Source organism: Apodemus sylvaticus, chromosome 10, assembly GCF_947179515.1.
Source record: "Apodemus sylvaticus chromosome 10, mApoSyl1.1, whole genome shotgun sequence".
Taxonomy (NCBI): domain Eukaryota; kingdom Metazoa; phylum Chordata; class Mammalia; order Rodentia; family Muridae; genus Apodemus; species Apodemus sylvaticus.
The window spans coordinates 65,114,718-65,136,181 of NC_067481.1; the positions used below are offsets into that span (position 1 = coordinate 65,114,718).

The 21,464-nt window shown below is 49.5% G+C and overlaps 1 protein-coding gene across 1 annotated transcript in view; it reads left to right on the plus strand.

Moving 5' to 3' along the window:
- Wnt3a (Wnt family member 3A) overlaps positions 1-21,033 on the plus strand; it is a 41,796-nt gene extending 20,763 nt beyond the window's left edge. Inside the window, exons 3-4 of the mRNA XM_052194147.1 lie at positions 13,447-13,712; positions 20,499-21,033. Coding sequence (XP_052050107.1) covers positions 13,447-13,712; positions 20,499-20,978 — 746 coding nt within the window. The 3' untranslated portion in view covers positions 20,979-21,033. The remainder of the gene's footprint in view (positions 1-13,446; positions 13,713-20,498) is intronic.
- Positions 21,034-21,464: the final 431 nt, after the last annotated feature.

The following is a 21,464-nucleotide window of genomic DNA, read 5'->3' on the forward strand; positions in this document are numbered from 1 at the left end:
TGTGTAAGAGTATGTTTGCCTACATGTGTGTATGTGTATCATGTGTTCTCGGTGCCCACAGAGATCAAAAGAGAGCACGGGATCTGCTGGAACTAGAGTTATAGACAGTGGTGAGCTGCCATGTGATGCTGGAAACTGAACCCAGGTCCTCTGGAAGGGCAGCCAGTGCTCTCAACTCCTAAACCATCTCTCCAGCTCCCACTAGATGAAAGCATGGGGATGTTAGGGACTGTGTGGGCAGAGGAGGAGGAGGAAGAGGAGGAGGATTAAGAAAAGGAGGAGGAGGAAGAGGAGAAGAAGAGGGAGGAGGAGGAGAGGGAGCAGGAGGAGGGAGAACCATCAAGTTAGCAGTGTTGTCTCTTGATCCATGAGCATAGGCTATCCTCACAGCCCTACTGCTTGAGGGATGCTTGGTAGCTTCCATCTCTGTCTTGTACATTGTTTTCTAAATTGTTCCCAAGCATCCCTTCCATTGTTATTTTCTGTGACATTCTTTTCTTTCTTCTCTCTTTTAAAAATCAATTAATTTTAGGTCCCTGCGTGTTTCTGGGCACCACATGCATGCCTGGTGCCAGGGAGATCAGAAGAAGTTGTCAGATCCCCTGGAACTAGAGTTACAGATAGTTGTGAAATGTCATATGGGTGCTGGGAACTGAACCCGGGTCCTCTCTGGGAGGAACAAGCCCCTCTCTGGGGCTAACCATCTCTTAGTCCCATCTTGCTTTTCTTACTATGTAGACCAGACTGGCTTCTAACTCACAGAGATCCTCCTGCCTCTGTCATCCAAGTGCTGGGATTGAAGGAGTGCATGAGGCTCCCAGCTCATCCGTTTTATTTCCATTTTGTATTGTGTTTGGATTGTTTGTTGCTAGGAGGCAGAGATTGATTGAGCTCAGTCCAGTGCAGTACAATTGACAAGCTGCTCTGTGATGTGGCTGAAGCTGTTCATAGACTCTGATAGGTTGTTTGCTGTCTGCTGTCGGTTCCTTGGGCTGCTCCACACACAGGATGACCTCACCTCTTCCTCCCGCTCTGGATGGTCTTTATTCCTTAGAGGGACTGTTTCAGACCTTTGCTATAGACAGTGATAGCTGTGGCTCCATCCAAGTTTTTCATTTTGTAGATTCAGGAGTAAGAACCCTTTATTCGTATATAAGTAGATACAGGATTTTTTAATAATATTTTATTTTTATTTTATACATATGGGTGTTTTGTTTGCATATACATTTGTGCACCACATTCATGCAGTGCCCACAGTGGCCAGGAGAGGGCGTTGAGTCCCTGGAGCTAGTGTTAAAGATGGTTGTAAGCTACCATGTGGGTGCTGGGAATAGAACTTGGAGCCTCTGGAAGAGCAGCCAGTGCTCTTAATGGCTGAGTCATCTCCCTAGCCACCCCCACTTTTTGTTTTTTTGTTTTTTTTTTGAGACAGGGTTTCTCTGTGTAGCCCTGGTGTCCTGGAACTCACTCTGTAGACCAGGCTGGCCTCGAACTCAAAAATCCTCCTGCCTCTGCCTCCAAAGTGCTGGGATTACAGGTGTGCGCCATCATGCCCGGCCCTCCCTATCCCTTTAAGTTAGCGGTTTTTAAATTTTATTTTATTTGTCAGGCACACATACACACACACAAGTGTGTATGTGCACATGCGTGCATGAGTGTGTACACATGTGTGAACATGAAGGCAAGTATCTTTGAAGACCAGAAAGGCTCATCAGATCCCCTGTAACTGGAGTTACAGATGGTCGTGTGGGTGCTGGATCCTCTACAAGAGCAGGACATACTGTTACTGGCTAAGCTATCTTTCCAGCCCCGAGAGAAGTTTGTTTTAAATAATCCATTCTTTCTGATTTTTTTTAATGACAATCTATTATCAAAAGGTTTTTCGATGGGACGTGGTGGTATACACCTTTAATCCCAGTACTTGGGAGGCAGAAACAGGTAGATCTTTATGAATTCGAGGCCAGTCTGGTCTACATAGCAAATTCCAGGCCAGCCAGGACTATATAGTGAGACCTTGTCTCCAAAATAAAAAAAAAAATGTTTTCCAAATTTATGAGCACATGACTTGATTTCACTTTACTTTTTTATTTGCTTGCTTAGAGGTAGCATCTTACTATGTTGCCCAGGTTCTTACTGAATGCCCCAGTTCAATTAATCCTACTGCCTCAACCTTCTGAGTAGCCGAGGCTACAGGCACAAGCCACCCATTCACCGTGCTTTCTTAAGTTTCATGGAAAACATAACTGGAGGTGGGCAGAATTTCTCAAGGTGCTATAGCTAGCGGCAGCACTCATTTCTTGACTTCTAGGACAAATTCTCTGTGGCTAAGCACATTCTAGAAAGGTCCAGAAGCATCCAGAACCAGAACTGGGATGCGAGAGGCTCTGCAGTGGGTGTGTGTATGATAGCAAGCTCTCATCCCACACTGCAGATGCACACAGCCTATGAACATGTGGTCAGGATTCTGCTGGGCAGTCCGATGCGCTCTCACATATGCATTTTGCTCCGTGGATGTGTTGGGTGACTGAAAGACAAGGTGCTGGTGTCCGGGGGCATCTTGGAGGAGGGCTTCACTGGAAATGAAGGGCACTTGGGCTAGATCTTGGGGTGGGGGCTGTCTCCTTTCTTCTCTTTCTTTAAGCATGTGTAGACAGTAATTCCCAAGAGCTGTTTGAGAATTCTAAGACTTACCTAGAGGCCAGTATTGTGGTGCATCATCTGATTTACAAGTCAGGGAACTGAGGCAAAATGGGAACTCATGAGCCTGGCTCCAAATTCTCTAGGCAGACAGTAGTATGGTCATGGGGAGCCCAGGGTGAGAGGAAAAGAAAGATCAGGGGAAGGCAGTGGGGCTCTGTAGTATCATTAAACTGGAGCCTGAGGTATGGTAGAGGAGGGAAAATGACTGTGCCTGAGGTTAGTACCCCATCACATATTTTGGGGTGAGGTTAGATGTGCTGCAGAATGTTGAGGGTCCCCCCAGGATGCTCTTGGACAACCACAGGCTGTCTAGGGACAAGCAACTGCCACAAGTCCAGCCTTAGAGAGCAGACAGTCACATGAGCCTTGGGGCTGAGGGCTGTGCCTGCCCACATTCCTCTGCCTACACCCTTGTGTTCTAGAAGCCACCTGCAGGACAGAGAGAGAGCCTAGGCTGTCTGGCCATCCACTTTCCTGTGACAGCGCTGGAGGACTTCCTGCCAGACAGCAGCCTGCACCCCTACACTGTCATCCCTGAAAACCTGTCCCAGCTCTCTCATTCCCTCTGTCCCCTCCACTCCCTGAAAGCCTCGTCCTCCTCCTGCTCATGCCCTGCTCTCTTCTTGTCCTTCTCTTCTGGTGGCTAGGGGAGGAAGGAGCCCTCTGTGCGCCCCCAGAAAGGCTGGCTCCAGAAGCCCTTGTGCCCCCCCCCACCCCCTGCGGCCCGCTGGCCTCGAAGTAATCAATCTGATTGGATTAGGGTCAGGGCAACCTTAATCATGTCAAAGGTTACCCTAGGCTTTGTAGCAAGGACCACAGGGGTGCCTGGCCACCCCTGCCGGGGTGGCCTCTGTTGAACAGAGTTTAACATCTACCAGCCAGCTGTGAGGAAAGAGCTGGCCTTTTGCATGCACGTATGCATGTATGTGAGCTTGTGCAGCCATGCGTTATAGAAAAATGTGTGTGCGTGTGTTTTATATATGCGTGTGGGCATGAATGTCTTATATGGGCACGTGTACTTGTGAATATGAATGTGTTTGTGTGCATGTTCATCACTATGTCTGTCTGCAAGTATGTCTGTGCATGGGCATATTTCAGTGTGCATTTGTGTGGAGGTGTCTTACGTGGGCATATGTGTGAATATATGAATGCATGTGCTATGCATAAATGTGTGCAGATGTGTGCACGTGTCAATGCACAGATCTGTGCACATGGACATTTGTGCACCTGTGTGTGCACTCATGGGTATTGATTATATTTGTATAGAAGTGTGAATGGGAGTTACACACAAATGTACGTTTATGTGTGCACAGGTGCATTGGATATACACATGTGGGTGTCCGACTGTCTCTGTGTGGGTGTGACCATATATGTAGTACACATGTGTGTGCATATGTATATGCATTCAGCATGCATGTGTGAATGGGTGCCCGTGTGTATACAAGGCAAGTGTTTGCTCATATCTAATCCCAGTACCATCCACCCTGTGTCAGCCTAGCCTGAAACCCAGTGTGCTACCCTGAGCATGAGGAGGCTCCAGCCCCTGGATGCTGAGCTAGGCCCTACAGAGCTCTGTTTTTGCACCCAAAGGTAGCAGGGATCAGAAAGCATTTGAAGAATTTTGAGTACAGGATGATTATGAACAGTCACTTGGGAGGCAGGCACTAGGTGACTCTCCTGTATTGACCTCTGGCAAGATAAAACGGGTGGGGTGGTTGCAAGGGCCAGCCTGGCCAGAGTCAGGGGTCACAGGACGAAGATCAATAAAACAGCTGTTCAGGCTGGAAGGAGGCTGATGGGAGGCTCACAGGACTCGGGGCCCAGAGTCCAGGAAGCAGGCTCTAAAACACCACGTGGCCTTGTGAGGAGACAGCGTTCTCTTGGCTAAGTGAGACATTTGCATCTAGGACATGAGCCCACAGCCATGGATACCCGGGTCTCTACCTGCCTACAGACTGGGGTGGCTATGCCTGGAGTCCTCAGAAGCTCCTAGATGGCTTCCATGTGAGGGAAGAGCGTCATCTCCCCACCCTTGCAACACTCCATCCCCTTGGGGGTGGTCTCCCCAAGTCCCCAAGGACTCCTGGGGGGTCACTGCTTGTACAGGCAACCCTTATTCACTGGACCTTGCAGTCCTGGACAGTGTCTCCAGTCCGAAGCTCTTACCTCATGTTGGGTGTGGTCTATCCCTCCCTCCTGTGACATACCTCCAGTCCAGCCACATTCTCAACATACAGTGGCTGGACTTTGTTGAGTCCCCAAGACCTCTGTCACAACTAGTGGCAGAGGTGGTCGTTTCTGAACATCAGACGGCCAGTATCTGGGGAATAGTTAGACCCCTGCCCTTGGTCAACCCACTGAGGAACTGATTTTCTTCCCAACTCACACGCCAGCTCTACTCGGCTTCTGGGCAGGGAACAACTTGGCTTCTTCCCCTCCCCCAGGCAAAACCCCTTCATGATGACTGGTCTCAGCTTCGGGGCTCCTCAGGGGGTGGTCCTCCACCTCTCTGTGTGCTCAGTCTATGGACGGACCAACTCCAGTGGGGCCAGCCTGTGAGACAGCCGGAGCCTAGGGGTCCGGAGGGACAGAAAGGGCAGCTTTTTAGGGAAGCAGAGTCCCCAAATCCAGGTTGCGACCCCTGACCCCCCCATCCGAAAGTGTTACCATTTACGATGCGTTGGGGGTGGGGGGCTCCCCTGGCTCCGGGGGCCTCTCCAGTATATCATTAACTCTCCGCTGTGGGAGGGGGGACCCCGGCCGATATCCCACTGTGCTCGGCTCAGAGCACAATGTCCCTGCGAGGACGACAAGATTAAGCACAAGGGAAAAGTGAAAATGCTGTTGGCGATTCACACGCCCTTCGGGGTGTTGAATTAAAGCGTCTGAAAGAGGATTTCCCCTCGCGCCCGACGGCGCGGCGGGCAGCGCATACTTCCAGGTTGCTATGACTGGCCGGCGATCGCCTAATCACCGGCCAGGGGGAAATTCATATAAAATATCGCTGGCCATTGTGGGGCTAACGCGGCGTGACAGTGTCGCACAAAGCCGGATTCATCAGCCCCAGCAGGTCAGCCAGGCGCCCGGCCGCGCGGGCCCGGGCGGTGTCAGGGGCCGCGGCCACGGTGGGGCACCGGCGCATTCCGCTCTCAGGTGGCTCCGGGGCCTTTTGTGCCTGCGTGTGATTACCAAATGCCACCGCGACACCCCCTCCGGGCCGCCCGGCTCCTCGAGGCCAGGAAAAGGGCCTGGGGAAGGAGGGACGGTGGGCAGCCTCAGAGGGGAGGCGCCAGGGCGGGGCCTGGGCTGCAAGCTACCAGCTGGGGCTGCTCCGATTCTCCTGTCTGCCCTTAGCCTGCTGTGCCGAACACGGGTGGGGGAAGGGGTGCCCACCCACTGAATGTGCTCTGGAAGCACTTTCAGGCATCAGGATGGGAATGGGATAGATGGATGGTTTGTCTTTCCTCGGCGTGACAAGAGAGTGATGCTCCCAAGGGAGGTGGTGCTCCCAAGGGAGGTGGTGCTCCCAAGGGAGGTGGTGCTCCCAAGGGAGGTGGTGCTCCAAGACCTGCAGCCTCTGGCCAGTCTGAGCAGTTATGGCTATGCCATAGTTAGGCCTTCTTCCTACCAATGGTTGGAGAGTGATCTCCCAGTTGGAGTCTAGAAACTGAGAGGACAGGGACCATCTGGAGGATGTTGCCTGACAAACTCAGCCCAGGCTGCCAACCCTAACCCTTCTGTGGTCTCCAGGAGGATGTGGTGTACGTAATGTGCATTCCTAGGTAAGAGTGAACCTTCTGTCTGCTGGAATTCCCTGGTTCTAGCCCTGTGCGGGGTAACTTCAACAGGGTCCTAAATAAACACATGCATAGCATACGATCCTGAAGGTACATGCACCAAACTTTGGTGCACCCAGTTTCATAAAAATGTACTACTGGATTTAAAGGCACAGATTAACATCAACTCATTAATAGTAGGCGATTTCAGTAAACCCATGCACTTATGCATGCACACACGCACATACGTGTACACTTACATAGCTCCTACCTGGTTCTCGATAGTAGATACCTTGCATATGACTCATTTTACTTCTAGTTCTGAGCCTAGTGCCTAGCTCATAAATGGACTCTCATTCTGGATCGATGATGGATGGATGGATGGATGGATGGATGGATGGATGGATGATAAATGGGGAGTAGGCAGATAATTTGTACCTGGAAGATGGCTAGTAGACAGGTAACTGAATGGGTGGTATTTGGTGGAGGATGGGCGGATGATAAATAATGAAATAGATGAAGGGAAAGGAAGAAAGCCCAGATACTGATACTTTACTTAAACCCAGTAAGACCACAGCAAGGCTGGTTTCTGAGCTTGTTTCTGCAGGAAGACTTTGCTCCCTACCTCCCAGGATCTGGGTGAAGAGACACTGGTCTCAATTCACAATCCTACCTCAGCCTTCCTGGTGCTGGAATTACAGGCCTGAGCCATGACACCTTTTGGAATTTGCTTCTTTTATAGAAGAACTTCTTCAGGTAGTTCCTTTTCTTCATCTTTACCTGTACCTGATAGATAGGCAGTATCTCCAACCCCCAAAAACTCGTCTTAGCTCAGCTCCCAGATGACTCCGCCAGATCGGCAGCACTTCTCTGTAAGAGTCCTGGGCTCAGACGCCCACAGACGCCCAGGCCCTCCTCATTTGATGACCAATAGCCATTTGAAAGGTCTGATTTGGAGTGAGGGATGCTCTTGGAAACCCATACCTTTATGCTGGCCATTTCAGCCAGGCCAACAGAAACTGAAAGGAGTTGTTGCTTGTGGCAGAAAACTTCACTGTGGTGTGTCCCATTCTCATTCACTCTTTGTAAAGAACGGAGCTCTGGGAGAGTGGCTCATTCAGATGTTTGTTCTAAAACCCTATGGGAATCTGATGGAAGCAAAGAGCCTCTCTGAGAAAATGTCTTTGTTCCCAAGATCCTTGAAAGCATGGGAGTCCGAGTCTTGCCTCTGACTCCTGGGTAGACCCAATCTTGCTGGATTAAAATCCCTGCCATCCTAGGACCCTGCCACCTGAACGTTCTGGAGTCTTCTCTCTGGGTAGGCTGCAGACACGGTCTCAATTACTATCAACTATCTGAAGTATAGAGGAGCTTTGCAGGAGTGGTGTGGAAATCTCAGGTCCCCGTCCCCTCCCCACAGCCTTGCACACTGCTGTGGTACATGATCACATTATATCCATCAAAATTGTGATCGATCACGAAAGCCGCCCAGACTTGGACGACCCAGGTCTTTGTGTCTCTATGCCCCTGGAGCTCCTCCATCCTACCCTGTTCCCTGCCAAAATCATCAGCATTTGTGGGAAGAACTTCAATCTGGCTTTATCTGGCTTAATCTGCCTCCAACCTGTTAAGTAAAGACTGTACAATTTTAGCAAGAAAACCCTGAAGACAATACAATCCTTCTAGGGAGGTAGATGGTATCTATTCACTGTTAAGAATGCAAACTCCATTCCTTGCATAGTGTGCGCTGGTGATATCTTGGGAGGTGGGGGAACTGCGTAAAACCTACGGTTCAGTTTGCCTTCAGCATTCTTTTACCAAAATGTCCTATTTCACGTTCATCTGGCCTGTGGGCTTGCAGCCTACAGCTCCTCCCCCTGGCTTCTCAAATGGACTTTCTGGACTATTTGTAGAAGCTTCTGGTCTTTATTTCTTCCCCAGCCTGTTGAAAGGCAACTTTAGACTTGTCCTGCCCTGACTTGGTCAAGAGCACCACCTCCTCATTTGACAGGAGAGGAAACTGAGGTTCAACAGAAAGGGAGAACTTCTGCAGCCTGCTGGTGACGGAGCTGAGCAAGAATGAACACTCATCCACTTCAAGTTCTGTGGTGCTCTCCCCCCCCCCCCCAGGACCCTGCTCCTTAAGTGTGTCTACCAGCTCCAGGCTGTTTGCTTGGGTCTTGATAAGCAGGGAGCCTGAAGCCCTTGTTCTGGGCAGGGCAAGGCAAGGCTTAGAGTGCTGGCCCCCTTATCTTTTAGAGCCAAGAAGGGTGGGGGAGGGGCTGAATAAGGTAACCCAAGGCTGCCTTGAGACTTGGAATGTGAGGGTGTAGGCGGAGAGACAGAGGTAGACTTCAGAGTCCTCTCTCTGAAGAGGAGGAGGTAGCTCAAGGCCTCTGGCCTCACACTCAGGTTCTATGCAGAAAGGCTGACAGAAAAGGCTAGAGCCTTAAGGCACCAGGAGTGGCTTGGCTCCTTCAAAGATCAAATAGGGGCTCGAAATGCAGTTCAGTTGGTAGTCTTTGCCTGGCACGGACAAAGCCCCAGGATTCATTTCTATCACTACACAAAGCTATGTGTGGTGGCACACAGCTGTAATCTTAACACCTGATGGAGTTCAAGGTCCTTTTAGGCTACACAGTAAGCTCCAGGCAAGCTTGGGCTGGAGTCCCTGCCAAAAAAAAAAAAGGACAAAAGGAAATAGAAAAAATAAGGTTAGGGGCTTTGCTAAGCAGAGTGCAGGAGGGTAGGTGGGTGGTGCTGATGCGGGTGGTACTGATGCTGATGGTGCTGATGCTGATGGTGCTGATGCAGGTGGTGCTGATGCTGATGGTGCTGATGCGGGTGCCTCTGCAAAGGCTGCTCCAGGACTGACCCTCCTCCTCATTTGACAGTAGGGATGCTCTCAAATGGACTGAACATTTGTATTAGGAAAGGAAAGCAGGGCAGTGGTTTTTTAAGAGTGCCGGGAAAGAGCAGAGTGCCTCTTCTGGTTCCATTCAAGAAAACAAAATGTGGTAGACCCTCATCTGGGGTCTGCCTCCCCAGGGTGGACTTACTGTCCCAGCCCAGGTTCTGCCCTTTCCCTGATACCACAGATCTCGAAGGGGTAGCACTGGAATGGAAATAAAGAGTGGACAAGTTACAGAACCCACCCATGGGGAGGATCTGGACTGGAGACAGATTCCAGCAGACAACTCCTGAGGAATAGGCACAGCTGGCATTTCAGGGAGCCAGAGGCTATATATTGAGAAGACAGTGCCCAGAACCTCGGCTGCCATGCTGCAGAGAGAAACTGGTAACACTGAGGCAGGGGAAGCTTGAGCCCAGGGAAGAATCAAGGTTGAGTGTGACCAGAGGCCAGTGAGTGGCAGAGAAGAGGAGGAAGGCAAGGCTGGCGGTGGGAAACTTTAGGAGAGTTGTGTATCACGCTGGCTCTGGGCTCCGAGTTGGGCCTGCAGTGGGCAGCTGTGTGCACGGCCAGTGCAGGCAACTGAATGCTGGGTGGCAGTTCAACTGAGAGCTTCTCTGTAGTTCTGGTTAATTCCTTGCCCAGCTTCTAGTGTCCAGAATGGGAAGTAGCTGGACTCCTAGATGCCCACAGGAGGTGTTCAGGCTCTGGCAGTGCCCCAGATTGGAGGCAGAACAGCTGAAGTCTGCAAAGAGTCATCTGGGGGACAGGTACAAGTCCGTAGAGAGAGAGCCAAGGGCTCTGTGAGGCCTTTGCCAGCAGCGAGAGATGACCACGGCTTATTCTGTATTGTCAGGATGAGAGTCAATGTGTGTTCTTTGATCCTGGGTGTGGATGCATACTGAGCTTTGTGGGTAGGTCTGAGAGAGAGAGAGAGAGAGAGAGAGAGAGAGAGAGAGAGAGAGAGAGAGAGAGAGAAGCTGTTTGCAGTTCCTCTTTCCCTATTTGGGCTTCGGGACACACAGAGTCCCAAGAGTCTAACCTCTGAGATATGACTTTTGGAAGCATGGTAAGCCTGAGTATGCAGGAGGGGCTGACGAGGCTACAGCTTTTCATGAAAAGTCTCATAATCCCAAGAGGATCCCCTGGCCCGAGGAACCTGTGTATAGCTCCCTGTGAGGCAGGCCTGGGAGGCTTTCTGTCTGGAATGGTTTCTAGCTAGGTGTGTAAAATCTCTGCAGGTCAACATGTCAGATTCCTACTCATCTTGCTTAGAACACCATGCTTATCACACAGCAAACACGTGGCACACCTCTATCTGGTGTCGAGAAGAGGAGGGAGTGTCTTCTCTCAGTAAGAAACTCCTATTCACAATTGGTGAGGGGTGTAAATTAATACAACCATTATAGAAATGTTTGGGGATTCTCAAAAATTAAAAATGGGGCTGGCACATGACTCTACTATCTCACTCCTGGACATATAGGCAGCGGACTCCATGCTCTACCATAAGGACATTTGCACCTCCATGTATATTGCTGCTTTTTTCACTATAGCAAAGAATTTAAATTAGCCCAGTTGTCCATCAATAGATGAAAATAGTGAAAGTTTTGCATATATATGGATACTATTCATCTCTTGGTTTATTTTTTTGCTGTCTTTTATACTCAATATTGCATTTCATTATCACAATATTATCATTTCAAGATCCATCCAGGTGATTTGCCCTCTCAATCTGAGGCCCCTGGTCCAGACCTACAGCTGAGACCTACTGTCAGGGATAATACCAAAGTCTAGACTGTTGTTTTTCCTATATATGCATACCTGGGACGAAGTATCAGATATGCTAGACACAGTCAGATTTAATGACCAATCTCCAACAGAACAGTTACAGTACAACTGCAGTAATTATATGCTTTCTCTCTCATTGGTAAGTTTTGTGAGCCCTGGGTCTACTTGATTTTGCAGCTGGATGATAACAAAACTAGTGTGGAATTCTTTTCTTCTCCTCTCCCCCTTCTTCCTCCTCCTCCCCTCCCCCTCTTCCTCCTCCCCTCTTCTTCCTCCTACGCCTTCTTCCTCCTCTTCCTCCTCTTCCTCTTCCCCTCTTCCTCTTCCTCCTCCTGCTCCTCCTCCTACTTCTCCTCCCCCTGCCCCCCCATTCCTCCTTCTCTTCCCCCTTCCCTCCCTTCTCCTCCTGCTCCTCCTCCTCCTCAGCTCCTACAGGTAGACTTGTCCTTTCTGGCCATTGCAACTTCAGCATGCGATTTCTCTTTCCTTTTGTTGAGTTGAGAAAGTTCTCCTTTTATTCTGCAGCATTCCTTGTGCACATCCAGATGGCCAGCATCACCTCTCTTGATTTCAGAGCCACCATTAGGTAAAACTAGAATGGCTCGGCCACAAGCACTGTGATATTGCCACCGCCTGAGTCCCAGGCAGCCCCGAGCCCATCCTGAGAGTCATACACGGAACACAGATACTCTGCACAAAGGGTCAGTTGTATCTGAAAGGGGCAGCAGAGACGGCGTGAAACTTTACCACACTGCTCAGAACAACATGCAATTTAAAAACTTGATATTTCTGGAACTCTCCTTGTGTATGCGGTGCTGGGAATGGAAACGAGGGCCTCACAAATGCTGGACAAGCAGGTTTCCACAGCCATCTCTCTAGGACCTCAAATGTTCCACTTAATGTGTCCTAGCTCCGACAAGCAGTGGGTCTGACGGGGGATTCCTGGGTCGCCACGCCCGCCCACCCTCTCATGGTGGACACTTCCCTTCCATCCACCTCCTGTGCTCCGCTGCATTTCACGTCTTTACTAAGCCTCCCTCCCTGACGGTTCCCCTTGTTTACATGAGACAGACAGCACCCTATTGGTTTGCACTGCACCCCGACTGGTGATACTGAGCAGCAGGCTAGGTACCTCTGGGGCCCTAGTATATTACTCAGGATTCTCTCAGAAGACAGGAGTGATAGGATGAATCTCTCTATATATAAAAGGGATTTAATGGCGTGACTTACAGCTGTGATCTGGCTCATACCGCAATGGCTGTCTTCCAACAGGAAGTGTAAGAACCCAGTGTTGTCTACAGACTGGATGTCTCAGCAGGTCTTCAGGATACACTGGAATCCCAAGAAATGGGCTGTAAAATCAGTAAAGGAATAAACTTACCAGTGAGAGTGAGGGCAAGCAGGCTACCAACTGAGCTACAGCCCCGGGCCCGACTTCTAGTGACATAATTGTAGGTATTTTTAAGGGGCCGTGCAATATGTCAGTATAGGATTATATTTTTAATAAGGGCTCTTTAACATGTCCATCGAGAACACTCAAAATCCCTTTAACTCGATCTTTAAAACTACAGTCACTTGTCCACTCTCCTCACACCAGACCCTTTAACTGATCATCTTCCCTCCACCGTCTTCCTTGTGCACACTACAGAGCTATTGTGACAAAGCCCATGCAGTGCTGGCAAAAAGTGACACACCCAGGCCAACGTCTCGGGAAGATAAATCCACATGTTTATGCCCAGTTGTTTTTCAGCAAAAGGTATAAACATATTCAAGAAAAAAAAGTTTCTCGGATGAATGGTGCTGGGAAATTGGATATCTATCTTCACACAGAGAAGAACAAACTCAGACCCTATCTCCTACACACAAAGCCCAACTCTGTGTAAGACCTGAAACTACTGGGAGGGGGGGTGGGGGGGCGGAAAGCATGGTGATGATGCCTTTAATCCCTCAGAAGGCAGAGGCAGGCTTATCTTTGTGAGTTCGAGGCCAGCCTGGTATACATAGAGCATTCCAGGCCAGCTAGAGATCTAGAATGATTCCCTCAACAACAACAACAACAACAGCACACACACACACACACACACACACACACACACACTTAGGAAAAACACTTGGGATGCTGGTCATTTGGGACGCTGGTCATTTGGGCCAATATTCTTCACAAAAGATCCTCAGAAGCACAGTGGTGAGTACTGAGTTTTGGATTCCTGCCGTTTGGACCACAGCTCTCTTCACCTGGCCTCCATAACCCTCTGTCTCCTTCCCCCTCAGCCACCCGGGAGTCAGCCTTTGTCCACGCCATCGCTTCTGCTGGAGTGGCCTTCGCTGTGACACGCTCCTGTGCAGAGGGATCAGCTGCCATCTGTGGGTGCAGCAGCCGCCTCCAAGGCTCCCCAGGCGAGGGCTGGAAGTGGGGCGGCTGTAGTGAGGACATTGAATTTGGAGGAATGGTCTCTCGGGAGTTTGCCGATGCCAGGGAGAACCGGCCGGATGCCCGCTCTGCCATGAACCGTCACAACAATGAGGCTGGGCGCCAGGTATGTGCACAGAACCCCAGGGCTGTAGAGCAAAAGCTGCTTTTTCACTGAGGAGTCCAGTGGGGCAGGACAAGGGATGGAAGGGGGCTGCTCTTGGTGACCAGGCTGCTCAGGACGAGACTTGGAGGAGCAGAGGGATGGAGGGTAGACACGGATAGTAGCTACAGATTGAACTGAGATAGAGGGTTAGAGAGGTAGAGATGGCTGATACAGGCTATTGAAACAGGCAGGAGAGGGACTGAGGAGAGACAGATACAGAGAGACAGACAAATATATAGAGACACAGAGAGACAGAGGCAGACAGACAGACACACACAGAGAGACAGACATATATATATAAAGACAGAGACAGACAGAGAGACACACACAGAGATTATCATGAGACTCTGGAAATGGAAAAGGGAACCATGGTAACAGAACACTATTGAAGGTTCCCTCCCTCTGGCTGGGTTATACCTGGATCTCGGGCTGACACTGGGGTTTCAGGAGAAGACGAAGGTCTGAACTTTCATGCACAGACAGTGTTTCACTGCAACAGCTTATCTTCAAATAGACTTAACCTCCCTCTCCCAGAGAGCCTCCTTTTCCCTCCTCTGAGAATGAGTGTCCAGATAGGTAGTGCTCAGAGGCATAGCAGGGCCAAGAACTGAGTCATGGACTGGAGAGGGACCTCACACCACCCAGGAATGCCTATGGTCAGGTATCCTGAGAGACAGAGCTGACTGTGGGGGTGTCGATGGAGAGACTCCTTCACAGTGTATTTTAAAGGCATTTTAAACTAGGTACGGTGGTGCAGGCCTGAAATCCTAACACACAGCAGAGGCAGGGCAGTGGGATCAGAAGTTCAAAGTCAGCTTCAGTGTGTGTTTGAAGCCAGCCTTGGCTTCATTATCTCAAAAATAAAATAAAGAAAAGAAAAGAAAAAAAGAAAAGGAAGCATTTCCTATCTGCTGGCTCCTCTGCCCCGCTCCTGTAGCCAGATTCCTGCCTATCATGCGCTGTAGCAGACATTGGGAGATGTGTGTTCCTGAGGATAAACTGTCACAGCGAAACTTACTTCCATACATAAGGAACATCAAACCTTTGACCTCTTCCTAAAGCCCAACACTAGCTCAAAGGCTCTTATCCTTCTGACAAAGAACAGGATATTCTCTCTGAGAGACCCAGCTGTCCCAGAATGAACAGAGGGGTGTCTAGAACAGGGCAGTTAGATCGCTTTGCAGTGAGGGTGTTGGAGTGTCAACTGCCTCCCACCTGTAGGAACTTCCAGAAAGCAATGTGGGGTGCGGGGGTGGGGAGGTGGGTAGTGGTGCAGGTCTTTAATCTTAGCACTGCAGAGGCAGAGGCTAGTGGTTTTCTGAGTTCACGGCTAGCTGGGCCTACCTAGTACAGTCAGGACTACATAGAGAGACACTGTCCACAGCTCCAGCAAACCTAAACCAAAACAGAATTTCCAGAGAGCATGCAATAAAACAAACAAGAAACAAGAGTTGGACTAGGAATGATGGTTCAGGCCCCGGCAATTCCAGTACTTGGGACCTGAGGCAGGAAGATTATGAGTTTGAGTCTGGGCTATATTGTGACTTTGAAGCTAGCTTGGGCTATATAGTGAGACCTTGTCTAAAAAAGCAAAGAAAGAAAGAAAGAAACAACAAAAAACAACCAACCCAACTTTGATTTTAAAAAAAGTCAAACAGAATTTGTGTATGAAAACTTCACAAAAACTATCAATATACCCAGAAAAAATCAAACATTTTACCTGTGACACTGGAACAATGTATCGATTTTTTTTTTTTTTTTTGGTTTTTTTGGTTTTTTCCAGACAGGGTTTCTCTGTGTAGCCCTGGCTGTCCTGGAACTCACTCTGTAGACCAGGCTGGCCTTGAACTCAGAAATCTGCCTGCCTCTACCTCCCAAGTGCTGGGATTACTGGCTCAATGTATCGATTTTTAAGGGGATGAAAAAGAAGAGCTCTTGGAAGTTAAAAATATGGGGCCTGCAAGATAGCATCACAGATAACCACACTTGCCTCCAAGGCTGACAACCTGAGTGGTTTCCACAATCCACAAAGTAGAAGAACAAATGCCCCATGCAAGTTGTCCTCTGTCTGTCACACTCTGACATGCGTGTACATGTTTATATATATATATATATATACACACACTACATGAATAAATGGGGGAGGATATTTGCTTTTGTATTGCTTTCGAGACAGGGTTTCTCTATGTAGCCCTGGCCCTATGTAGTCCTAAAACTCACTATGTAGACAAGGCTGATCTAGAACTTAGAGGTCTGCCTGTTTCTGCTCTGGGTGTTGAATTTGAAGCTAGCCTGGTCTACAGAGTGAGTTCCAGGGAAGCTAGGGCTACACAGAGAAACAAATTTAATAATATATATAAATGAATATATATTATTGAATGAATATAAAATAACAAGAACATCTCATCAGGAGTTTTGAAGGGTATGTTCAGGAGAGACAAGGGGGGACAAGAGGAGGAAGCTGGCAAAGACATAATGCAGGACACTTCCTAGAGCTGAGGTTTTAGACCACACAGGTAGGACCGCAAGGATGGGGAGAGAGAGAGATGGCTGGGGTCAAGAGCCCTTGATGGACTTTTGAGAGGAACGGCATCTGGTTCTCAGCATCTACACAGAGGGCCTCATAACTGGCTGTAACTCCAGCTCCAAGTCACCTGCTACCTTCCTCTGGCACCTACACACACATGGCCATACCTTTTTTTTTTTTTTAAGATTTATTTACTTATATGTAAGTACACTGTAGCTATCTTCAGACATCCCAGAAGACAGCATCAGATCTCATTACGGATGGTTGTGAGCCACCATGTGGTTGCAGGGATTTGAACTCAGGACCTTCGGAAGAGCAGTCAGTGTTCTTAACTGCTGAGCCATATCTCCAGCCCCAATGGCCATACCTTAACACACACACACACACATACACACACACACACACATACACGTGCGCACGCGCACGTGCATAAAAATTTTAGTCTACAAAAATAGGGGAAACCATCTTTTCCAAGATATATTATGAAATTCAGAGCACAGCCTAGAGCAACCCTGCAAGCTGCAAAGAGATGACTTGGTGTCCCTGCAAAGGCAGGAGGGAGGTGAACAATAGGGTATCATGGGAAGCTAGAAGAAATTTGAGCAACACTTTTGGGATTCTGAGTGATAAAATGATTTTAATCTAAGAATTTTATTCCCAGCTAGACTATGAAAAGATTTGCTTTTCTACTACAGTAGAAAAGGTTTGAGCAGTGGTGGCGCACACCTTTAATCCCAGCACTTGGGAGGCAGAGTCAGGCAGATTTCTGAGTTTGAGGCCAGCCTGGTCTACAGAGTGAGTTCCAGGACAACCAGGGCTACACAGAGAAACCCTGTCAGAAACCAAACCAAACCAAAAAAAAAAAAAAGAAAAAAAGAAAAGGTTTGCTTTTAGACAGTATTATTTCCCAAGGTTTACCAGATGGTTGTGAGTGCGTAGAGGTGTGTGTGTGTATTGTGTGAGTGTATGTTTCCCAGTGTGTGTGTGTAGAAGTTAGGGGACACCTTTCAAGAGTTGTTTTTTCTTCTTTCTTGTTTCTTCGTTTCTTCCTCTCTTCTCTGTGTAGTCTTGCCTGTCTTGGAACTCACTCTGTGGACCAGGTTGGCTCCACACTCAGAGATGCCCTGCTTCTGCCTCTTGAGCCCTGGAACTAACTATGTGTGCATCCCTGCCCTGCAGAGGCTGCTTTTCTCACACCACCATGGACTTCCTGCAGTGGAACATGGCGACTAGCTTAGAGGCAGACCTTACCCATCGAGCTACCTCGACAGCCCTTTTATGTATTTATTTATTTATTTATTTATTTATTTATTTATTTATTTGAGTCTTTCAAGGTGACTTGAATTTTCAACATAGCCATCTTCCACCCTCTTGCTTCTACCTCCCGCGTGCTGCGGCTACAGACATGTGCCACCACTTTTAGTTTAGGAGATGCTGGGGATCCAATCCCAGGCCTTCATGGCCAGCACACTGGGCAGGGACCCACCAACTGAGCTTCCTCTCCAACCCTGATGCTTGGACATCTTAAAGAGGTCGATTAGAGAGGAGAAAATGCAGGGCTGACCTGGGACTCGTGTGTTAATTACATAACAGAACGTTGTATGGAAAAGGAAGTGTTGCCTCAGTATGCCTGCTAACACAGCCAGGGCGATGGGCAGTGAGCGCTGAAGGGACAGATCACGCTCAGAGCAGGAAGGGGGAGGGTACAGAAAATATCTCCCATTTAAAAATCAAGACACAGCAAGACAAGTGCTGTGATAGCCTGCGTACTGCAAGACACTTCCTTGTGTGGTCAGAAAACACACCGCACAGACGAGCACTGGCCCCATCCCTGTTTTAACAGCAGGGCTCAGCCACTATTGAGATTTTTAACCAAGTAAAACCAAACCAAGAGAGACTGAAAAAGAGATGGCAAGAGTCTCCTCTCAGAAAGTCTGGCTTCTAGAGAGAGGGATGCAGGTGTTGGACTGGCTGTGCAAGCCAGGCACGGTGTTAGCCTACCGTGCCCACGGGCCAGTTTGATAGGCAGGAAGGGTAAAGAGGCAGCTGAAAGTCAGGTGAGGCGCAAGCAGGGCTGAACCCAGGATGGCTGGAGCGTTACGCCTATGCTGCCCAACACAGATTCCTGCAAGCCACAGCCGAGCTGCTTGGATAGTTACTAGCTCTCAGGTAGTTATATGAAAGGATACCCAGTGCTGGGAGGTGGTGGCACGTGCCTTTAATCCCAGAATTCTGAGATAGAGTCAGGTGGATCTCCGGGAGTTAGGGGCCAGTGGTCTACAACGAATGTTAGCTCTGAGGCAGCCAGGGCTCTTACACAGAGAAACCCTGTCTTGAAAAACAAAGCAAACAACAAAAAAGAATACACGGGGGCTGGAAAGATGGCTCAGCAGTTAAGAGCACTGGCTGCTTTTCCAGAGGTCCTCAGTTCAAATCCCAGCAACCACGGGGTGGCTCACAACAATCTGTAATGGGATCCAATGCCTTCTTCTGGTGTGTCTGAAGACGGCTACAGTGTACTCAAATACATAAAATAAATAAAATCTTAAAAATAAGAATACACAGTTAAAATACACTTGGAGTTCTTGGAGGGACAGTCTTACAGTGTAGCTCAGACAAGCCTCCAGCCCTCAGTGCCCGAGCCTTAGCATCCCCAGTGCCCCTGACATCACAGTCACGCTCCAGCATGCTGGGCTGGTCTTGATCTTGCATCACTCTCCCCTCCTTCCGTCCATCCTGTGACAGGTGAACTGTTACCACAGGGAAGGGAGTGGCCGGTAACACGTATTCGGATATGGCCCACGTCTCAGACTCATAGTTTTTCAGAGCAGGTGGGAAGCGAGTAAGGCCCTTGAGAGGGAAGCTTCTAGCAACCTTTCCATTTAAAATGTTTTGACTGTCATGGTAACACAACATACTTACTACGTGCAATGAGACCTTTCAATATGTGAACATAATGCCCCATCAGGCTAGGAAACCATTTCAACCAGGCATGATGCTGCATATCTGCCATCCAAGCGCTTGGAGGCACAGGCAGAACTGCCACAAGTTCAAGGCTAGCCTGGGCTATGTACTGAGTTCCAGGCCATCCAGGGCTACATAGTGAGAACCTGTCTCAAAATGATTATTTTTTCCAAGATAGGGTCTCTCTGTATAGCCCTAGCTGTCCTGGAACTCACTCTGTAAATCAGGCTGGCCACGGATTTTTTTTTTTTCTGTTCGAACATTCAAGACCTCCTACTCATAATTTTGAAGCAGTACTTGTTCTATTGTGGGGGCCACTTTGTGCTACAGAACACCGACAGGTATATATTCCTCCTTTCCAATGACGACCTCTTCAAGTTCCTACTACTTCTTAGCATCGCCACACTTGGGATCCTGCATCTAGCGCGAGAACCTTGGCCACAGCCAGACCTAAGTAGTAGCTAACCCCACTGCCAGCTTGTCATTTCAGTAGTGCAGTGAATGTTGAAATTATGAATGCAGTATTCTGCATGCTTTTCCTACTTTGAGGCTTAAAGACTCAGTGTGTGTTTCACACATACGTTGCTTGTTGGAATGTAAGAGGAAAGACCCCAGGAGCTGCCCAGGGCACATGCTTACAGCCTGGGTCAGAAGGCTAGACCTCTGGAGCAGAGGAACTGTGTGGTCCCTGTGGTAGAGAGGGCTTGGAATCTGAGGGCAATGGACAGGGCAGGCCACTGTAAACAGTTCTGATGGTTGGCCCCCTGCGTCCCTATAGAAAAGGAGGCAGGATTCCCTACTTCCTGAAGCACCTGTTTCTTCCCTTTAAAGTGGGGCAAAGTCTCCATTGTTTCTAGGGAAAGCTTCTGTCCGAGGCCCTGTGGGTATAGGGAGCACTCTAAGCAGCCCTGCTCAGGACTCCTAGTCTTCACACCATAGCATCCGCTCGTCACATTGTCCCTCCAGCATCTCCAACCTGTCTACCTGAAGCTCCCTGCTTCCCGAACTCCGTCCTAAACACTCCTGCAAAGAGATTTAGCTGATGCTACATGGAGAAAGAAGCTCCCAGGCCCCTGAGGCCTTGAGTCTAGCAGGGAAGACCCAGGTCACCATAGAGAAGATACTGCCACTAAGTGTCCAAAGAGGGCCTGGGGGCGGGGGGCTTCATGGAGCAGGCGGGCTGTAAGGAGCAGAGCCCCTGGTTGAGCTGCCTTAGGGACCAGTGCAGACACAGGCTTCTGTGCTTGCTTCCTCAGGCCATCGCCAGTCACATGCACCTGAAGTGCAAGTGCCACGGACTATCTGGCAGCTGCGAAGTGAAGACCTGCTGGTGGTCGCAGCCGGACTTCCGCACCATCGGGGATTTCCTCAAGGACAAGTATGACAGCGCCTCAGAGATGGTGGTAGAGAAACACCGAGAGTCTCGTGGCTGGGTGGAGACCTTAAGGCCACGTTACACGTACTTCAAGGTGCCGACAGAGCGCGACCTGGTCTACTACGAGGCCTCACCCAACTTCTGCGAGCCCAACCCTGAAACCGGCTCCTTCGGGACGCGTGACCGCACCTGCAATGTGAGCTCGCATGGCATAGACGGGTGCGACCTGCTGTGCTGCGGGCGCGGGCACAATGCGCGCACCGAGCGACGGAGGGAGAAATGCCACTGCGTTTTCCACTGGTGCTGCTACGTCAGCTGCCAGGAGTGCACACGCGTCTATGACGTGCACACCTGCAAGTAGGAGGGCTCCCAACAAGGGAACAGGGTTCATTCCGAGGGGCAAGGTTCCTACCTGAGGGCGGGGTTTGTACTTGGAGGGGTCTCTTACCTGGGGACCCTGTTCTTACTTGAGAGCGGGGCTCCTACCTGTGAGGGTCTCCTACCTAAGGGCTGCCTTCAGTTTCTGCCTTCAGCCTGAGCTCCTATTTGGGATCTGGGTTCCTTTTTAGGGGAGAAGCTCCTGTCTGGGATACAGGTTTCTACCTGAGGGTGGGGCTCCACTTGGGGATGGAATTCCAATTTGGGCCGGAGGTCCTACCTCATATGGCTTGGGCTTCTCTCTTGACCCAACAAGGCTCAAATGGAGACAGGTAAGCTACTCCCTCAACTAGGTGGGGTTGGCAGATGAGCAAAAGGGGAGAGATTAGGGTCCCTCCTCCCAGAGGCACTGCTCTATCTAGATACAGGAGAGGGTGCTTCAGGGTGGGCCCTGTTGGGTTTGAGGATC